This window comes from Plodia interpunctella, chromosome 20, assembly GCF_027563975.2.
Source record: "Plodia interpunctella isolate USDA-ARS_2022_Savannah chromosome 20, ilPloInte3.2, whole genome shotgun sequence".
Lineage (NCBI taxonomy): Eukaryota > Metazoa > Arthropoda > Insecta > Lepidoptera > Pyralidae > Plodia > Plodia interpunctella.
This window is the reverse complement of record NC_071313.1, coordinates 8,418,393-8,424,936: the sequence shown is the minus strand read 5'-3', so window position 1 is coordinate 8,424,936 and position 6,544 is coordinate 8,418,393. Positions and strand designations below refer to the sequence as shown.

At 61.6% G+C, this 6,544-nt stretch overlaps 2 protein-coding genes across 2 annotated transcripts; both read right to left on the bottom strand.

Annotated features, from left to right (window-relative positions):
- Positions 1-622: 622 nt before the first annotated feature.
- On the bottom strand, positions 623-1,609 carry LOC128678931 (uncharacterized; the record flags this gene model as incomplete). The annotated part of the gene is made up of 2 exons (XM_064436631.1): positions 1,184-1,609; positions 623-1,117 (listed from the first exon to the last, which is right to left on the bottom strand). Coding segments are annotated over exons 1-2 (921 nt in total), but the record flags the coding sequence as incomplete, so codon positions are not given.
- Positions 1,609-3,621, bottom strand: LOC128678930 (uncharacterized). The gene has a single exon (XM_053760842.1). It carries the CDS (start codon positions 3,619-3,621, stop codon positions 1,609-1,611), a length of 2,013 nt encoding a protein of 670 aa, XP_053616817.1.
- Positions 3,622-6,544: the final 2,923 nt, after the last annotated feature.

The window sequence follows — 6,544 nt, the reverse complement described above, 5'->3', positions numbered from 1 at the left end:
GCGGTCCCGGGCCTTCCTCCACATGCCGAACGAGGCGAGAGGCCACAACGCTCTCTAGGGCCTTCCCAGCCTCGCTCAGCAGGACCAGAGGTCGCACCGCCGAAGCCGAGTCCAAGGGCCGGCTCCCCTTCGGAATAAGGCAGAGCCGGCCCTCCTTCCATAATTTCGGGAACTGCCCCTCTCGCAGACAGCGGTTGAGCAGCCCCCGAAACTCCTCCCCGAGGTGCACGAGAATCAGCGCAAGCACTTTCCCGTGCACCCCGTCTGGACCCGGTGCCCTCTTCCTTGTCTGGAGGCGGTCGAGGACCACCTCCATTTCGACGTCGGTGACGGGAGGCGGATCCGCCTCCACCTCTTCTCCCTCCGCGTCAGGCGGCTGTCGGGCCATCCTCGGAGGAGAAAATCCTCGCGGATTGCCGGGGAATAGATCCCCGACAATCTCCCCCAGCAGAGCTGGCTGAAGGGTCTCCGTTAGCGGGGTCGCCTGTGGGCGCAATTTGTCTCGCGCCCACTTATACGGCCGGCCCCATGGGTCTCTTTCGATACCCTCCACCAGCTCCTCGAAGGCTTCCTCCTTGGCCCGACCGATGGCCAGCTGCAGCTCCTTACGGTTTTCCACATACACCGCATACAGCTGACCATCCCTCTCCTCGTCCCGGGGACTGCGCCGCCTGCTTCGACTATAGGCCCTTCGGGCCGCGTTGCAGGCGACGCGAAGGGCGGCAATCTCCGCCGACCACCAATAGACCGCCCGCCTAGGGGGGGCTCGACCTACGCTTGGCATGGCCGCCCGGCACACCGCTGTGAAAGCGTCGCCGAGACGGTCAGCCGCGTCGTCCACCCCCATTCCGTCTAGAGGCGGGAGGCTCCAGCGGCCGACGATGGCCGCCTCTTCCGCCAGCTCCCGGTCAAGCCGCGTAAGGGCCCAGCGCGGGAACCGGCTGCGCACCCGGGACGATGATGCCGCCTGACATTGGGGGGCGGCCGACACCTCGAACCGAATATACAAGTGGTCCGAGAGTGTCTCCACCCCCCCTTCCACCCTCCAGTCCGACACGGAACGCGCGGCGGAGGGGGTGGCGAACGTCAGGTCCACCACCGATCCGCCCGTCCGTCGCACGCACGTGTGGGCTGTCCCCCTGTTTAGGAGAGACAGCCCCGCGGCCAGCGCCCACTCTTCCACCTTTCGCCCCTTGGGCTCCGTGGCCGGGTTCCCCCACGCCGTTGATTTGGCGTTGAAGTCACCGGCCACGAAGACCTTTAGGGGCGCTAACCGCCTTATCTCCGGCCCCAGAGCATCCAAGAACCGCTCCAGGGCCGGCAAATCCCGGTTCGGGGAGAAGTAAACACCAATTATGGCGTACTCTCCCCGAACCGCCACCACAAAGCCGTTCCCTCTCTTCTTAATCGCGAGGGGAGGGGCGGCACCAGGCCTAGCCACGATGGCCACGAGGCCATCCAGATCCCCCGCCCAGTGGGGCAGGGAGGGAACCGCGTACGGCTCCGCGACCACCGCGACATCCAGATCCCACTCCGCCATGGATTGCAGGAGGAGATCCTGCGCCCTAGCGGAGTGGTTGAGGTTGGCCTGGAGGAAGGTGACCCCCATCACTCCTCCATTTGGCCGACTGGCGCCTCCCCTTGCCTTCCCTCGCGCGGAGGAGGGGACGGCCCTTTCCCTCGGATCGGGGGTGGGTTGCAGGCCCTACCCCCCATCACGTGGCCCGCCGGCTTGCCGGCGTCGCGGCATACCGCGCAGCGGGGCTCCGCTGTGCAGGAGGCGGACAAATGCCCTGCCTCCCCGCACCTATAGCAGAGCCGGCTGCGGTCCGTCTGCGAGGGGCACAGCGATGCGGTGTGCCCCTTCCCCATGCACTTGTAGCAGTGCATGGGGCGCGCCTCCAGGTGCCGGAGCTGCACTCGACTCCAGCCTACCGTGAGGCTGCCCGCCTCGATCAGCTTTTTAGCCGTCGTGACCGGGCAGCGCATCAGGGCAGAGCCAGAGCCCCGCCAGTCTGAGCGGATTTCACCCACCCAGACCTGGTCCTCCGTGCAGCTCCCGGCTTGCGCGACCGCAGCCTTTATCCGCTGCGCCGTTGCCGCATCATTCAGGCCCGTCACGCGGAAGTCCGCGGTTTTGACGGGCCTGGAAACGTCCGCGACGCCGGAAAGGGCCGCCTTCAAGGCCGATGCAAGCGCATCTGCCTTGTCTGAGTTGGAGGGGCCAGAGACCTCGATTAGCCTCGCTCCGGTCGCACTCGGGCGAATCCGAAGCGAGCCGATTCCTAGCCCCTCCAGGCTCACCGCCTGCTCGGCCTTGAGGAGGGCGGAGCTGTATGTGGCCCCTTTTTGCGCTGCCTCCGGCTGTAACTTGAGAATTACAGCCGAGGAGCTAGGGGCCGACAGCTTGGCCGCCCTCGCTGGCGCCGCCCTGGGGGGTGCCTTGGGCGCCGTTGCAGTGGCCTTTGTTGGGGCCGCCGCCGGTCGCTCCGCAGGTTTGGGCTGGGACTTCTTTCCCACGCCCTTCCCCTTCCCCCTCCTCCCCCGGACTTCGACCCAGGGGAGCTCCGGGCATTCGTCGACCACAGCTGTTGAGGTCGACGGCCCGAAGGGCCCCCACTCTGTCACTCCCCCAGCACCTACCCCCTTACAACCCCGCCTCTCAGAGGCCGGGCGTGCAGGGGCCCGAACCTCCAACTCCACCGGCTGCTCAGGCCGCGGTGCCGGACCCAGACCGGAGGCCTCCTCAATGGCCGTCCTTGCAGCCCTCGCCACCTCGGAGTTGTCACCCGCCAGAGGTGGACGAGTGGCACTCCGAGGACACCCAGCCAGTCCTAGCGCTGCCAGACGGCCATCAATCAATCTGGCCATCCTCTGCTCCAGCTCATCCTCCACTGGAGCAGCCTGCCGCTGCACCGTCCGCGCAGCCTGAGCAGCCTCACGGCGAGCCTCCTCGAACCCCCGGCGGAGCGCAGCGACCTCAGCCTTCATAATGGCCACCTCCCTTTGGAGGCGACCATTATCGGCCTTAAGGCGTCGAACTTCGTCCGACTCGCTGCGCGCCACCAGGGTGTCCACGATATCCCTGATATCCGAGGAGGCCCGCATAATTTTGGAGCTGAAGCCCCCCTTGAGGGCGGCAGTCTTCCCGACGAGGCTGGTTATAATACCCAGCCTCTCCACCGCAGTGGCCATGAGTCCATCAGCACCCATGGCCCCAAAGTCCCGCGCATCAATGGGGGCCACCACCACATCATCGTCCCCACCATTCAGGGGTCCTCCCCTCCGGAAGGCCCGAGCCCCTAGAGAGGCCGAGAAGGAAGCCTCGGCATCCTCCTCCTGACTCCTCCTCGCTTCAGCCCGGGCCCTCGTCAGGTGCGAGGCACCCCGAGCCTTGCCCCTCTTCGCCACTGACTGTGCCCGTGGCACACCGACCTCAGTGTCGGTGCCGGAACCAGTCGCCACCTCAGAATAGAGGCGCTTGTTGCCCAGCACCGACTCCGACAACGAGGTGATGGAGCCCGCACTTCCCAACAGGCTCCCCATCCTCTCTTGGCCCACAGCGAGGCCACTCCCGTCAGTTTCCTCCCCAGCGGAATGTTCAGACCCTGAACATTCCATTTCCCCCCTTCCCTTTGTTTGGCCCTGAGAAGGGCCTTTTGGGTGGCCCTGAGAAGGGCCTTTTGGGTGGCCCTGAGAAGGGCCTTTTGGGTGGCCCTGAGAAGGGCCTTTTTTCAGGAAACGCCCGCGGGCGTCCCTCATTATTTGGTCATTAGACGACATTCTTCACAGTTCGCAAATTGCTCCTTCTGCACAGTGCACTTTAGCCGTCGGCCTAACCACTCCGTTACGGTGGTTAGGACGCGACGTTGCCCGGGGAACGCGACGTGGACGCAAGCACTGTGGGGTGGTTCCCCAACCTAACCTAACCTAACCTAACCTAACCTAACCTAACCTAACCTAACCTAACCTAACCTAACCTAACCTAACCTAACCTAACCTAACCTAACCTAACCTAACCTAACCTAACCTAACCTAACCTAACCTAACCTAACCTAACCTAACCTAACCTAACCTAACCTAACCTAACCTAACCTAACCTAACCTAACCTAACCTAACCTAACCTAACCTAACCTAACCTAACCTAACCTAACCTAACCTAACCTAACCTAACCTAACCTAACCTAACCTAACCTAACCTAACCTAACCTAACCTAACCTAACCTAACCTAACCTAACCTAACCTAACCTAACCTAACCTAACCTAACCTAACCTAACCTAACCTAACCTAACCTAACCTAACCTAACCTAACCTAACCTAACCTAACCTAACCTAACCTAACCTAACCTAACCTAACCTAACCTAACCTAACCTAACCTAACCTAACCTAACCTAACCTAACCTAACCTAACCTAACCTAACCTAACCTAACCTAACCTAACCTAACCTAACCTAACCTAACCTAACCTAACCTAACCTAACCTAACCTAACCTAACCTAACCTAACCTAACCTAACCTAACCTAACCTAACCTAACCTAACCTAACCTAACCTAACCTAACCTAACCTAACCTAACCTAACCTAACCTAACCTAACCTAACCTAACCTAACCTAACCTAACCTAACCTAACCTAACCTAACCTAACCTAACCTAACCTAACCTAACCTAACCTAACCTAACCTAACCTAACCTAACCTAACCTAACCTAACCTAACCTAACCTAACCTAACCTAACCTAACCTAACCTAACCTAACCTAACCTAACCTAACCTAACCTAACCTAACCTAACCTAACCTAACCTAACCTAACCTAACCTAACCTAACCTAACCTAACCTAACCTAACCTAACCTAACCTAACCTAACCTAACCTAACCTAACCTAACCTAACCTAACCTAACCTAACCTAACCTTTTTTTTTTTTTTTTTTTTTTTTTTGTTTTCGCAGGGGAATGCATTTACGCACTGAGTGTGGGACTCCTGGGCCGCTATCCAGCCCAGACTACCCACTAAACCCCTGCGGGTGCCATCGGCCGCTTTACAGGGAGGCGCCTCGGATCTATCTAACACAAGACGCCTCAGCGACTGGCCGGTCTCTTTCGCCAGAGACCGGACTCACCATTCTCAGGGGCCCACCGACACCTGGTGGACCCCTGCCGTCGGGTGGGACTAGTCCCACCGATTTAGGGGGGCGCCTGCAGGCGCGCAAGGTAGCGCCTGCGTCGCACCCCCGTCCGCCTTTTGCGGATCGGCTCCGCGAGGGGGTGGTCCTCGCGGTTCCTTTCCTCGGCCTCCCTCTGTGACATAACAGTCTCACAGAAGGAGGCCACTGCCGCCCAGGCTCCGTCACTCCCGAGCATCGCATTGACGACACTTGGGAGCGACAGATCCACTCCACCGAGCACTGCCACCAGATCGTGGCGCTGCCGACTCCACCTGGGACACTGCTCTAGAACATGTTGAGCAGTGTCCCGAGCCTCGCCACAATCGTGGCAGACCGGCTCGGTCTCCCGCTGGGCCACGCGGTGCAGGTACTCACCGAAGCAGCCATGCCCGGTGAGCACCTGCGTCATGCGGAAGGTGAGAGGCTTGCGCCGCCTCAACATCCATCTCTCCAGGACCTGGCGCAGGGCCTCCACTGTGCGTACACCGTACGTTGCCCGCGCCAGGTCTGCCTCCCACCTCCGCACGAGTTCCGCTTGCCCTCGCAAGCGGACCCGCCGGACCATCTCAGGCGAGGGGTGCTCGCCGATTTCCTTCCTGTTCGCCACAAAGTGGTAAACCTCGGCGAGCACCTCCGCCACCAACTCCCACGGCGGGTCGCCCGCGAGGGCTGTGGCCGCAGAGAACGCCACTGTACGGTACCCCCGTATCGCCCTTACCGCGATCACCTTCTGCGCCTGCCGGAGAAGGCGCTTATTCTCCGCGGCAAGGGCGTCCACCCAAACGGGGGCGCCGTACATCGCCATACTCCGGCACACGCCGGAGTACAGCTTCCGTACAGCGTCGCTGGGCCCACCCAGATTGGGCAGGAGTCGGCCCAGCGACGCAGCCGTCCTGATGATCCTTTGCCCCAGCTCTCGGAAGTGGGGGACAAAGGACCATCTCCCGTCGAGGATGAGGCCCAGGTATTTCATCTGGGCACTCACCCTCAACTCCTCATGACCCACCTGGAGGCGCGCCCCTGGGGGAGGCCCTCGCGTCCGGGCCCCGCGGAAGAGGAGGACTTCGGTCTTATCCAGTCGGACCCGAAGCCCCAGCCTCTCTATGCGGCCGACCAAAAGGGCGAGGCCCGTTTCGGCCAGCCGCGCCGCCTCACCGAAATTCGCACCCCGGGACGTGAAGAGAGTGTCATCCGCATAGCAGATGACACCCGTCCCGGGGGGAAGCCGGCACCGCAGGACCCAATCGTATGCGATGTCCCACAGGATAGGGCCGAGAATCGACCCCTGCGGGACACCGCACCCGACGCCCCGCCGGACCATTTGACCTCCCCTGTCCTCGTACAGGACGACCCGCTCCTCCAGGTACGCCCCCAAC

Bases quoted from the DNA above. Each gene is read 5' to 3' on its own strand.
- LOC128678930 (XM_053760842.1), bottom strand. From the start codon at position 3,621: ATGGAATGTTCAGGGTCTGAACATTCCGCTGGGGAGGAAACTGACGGG.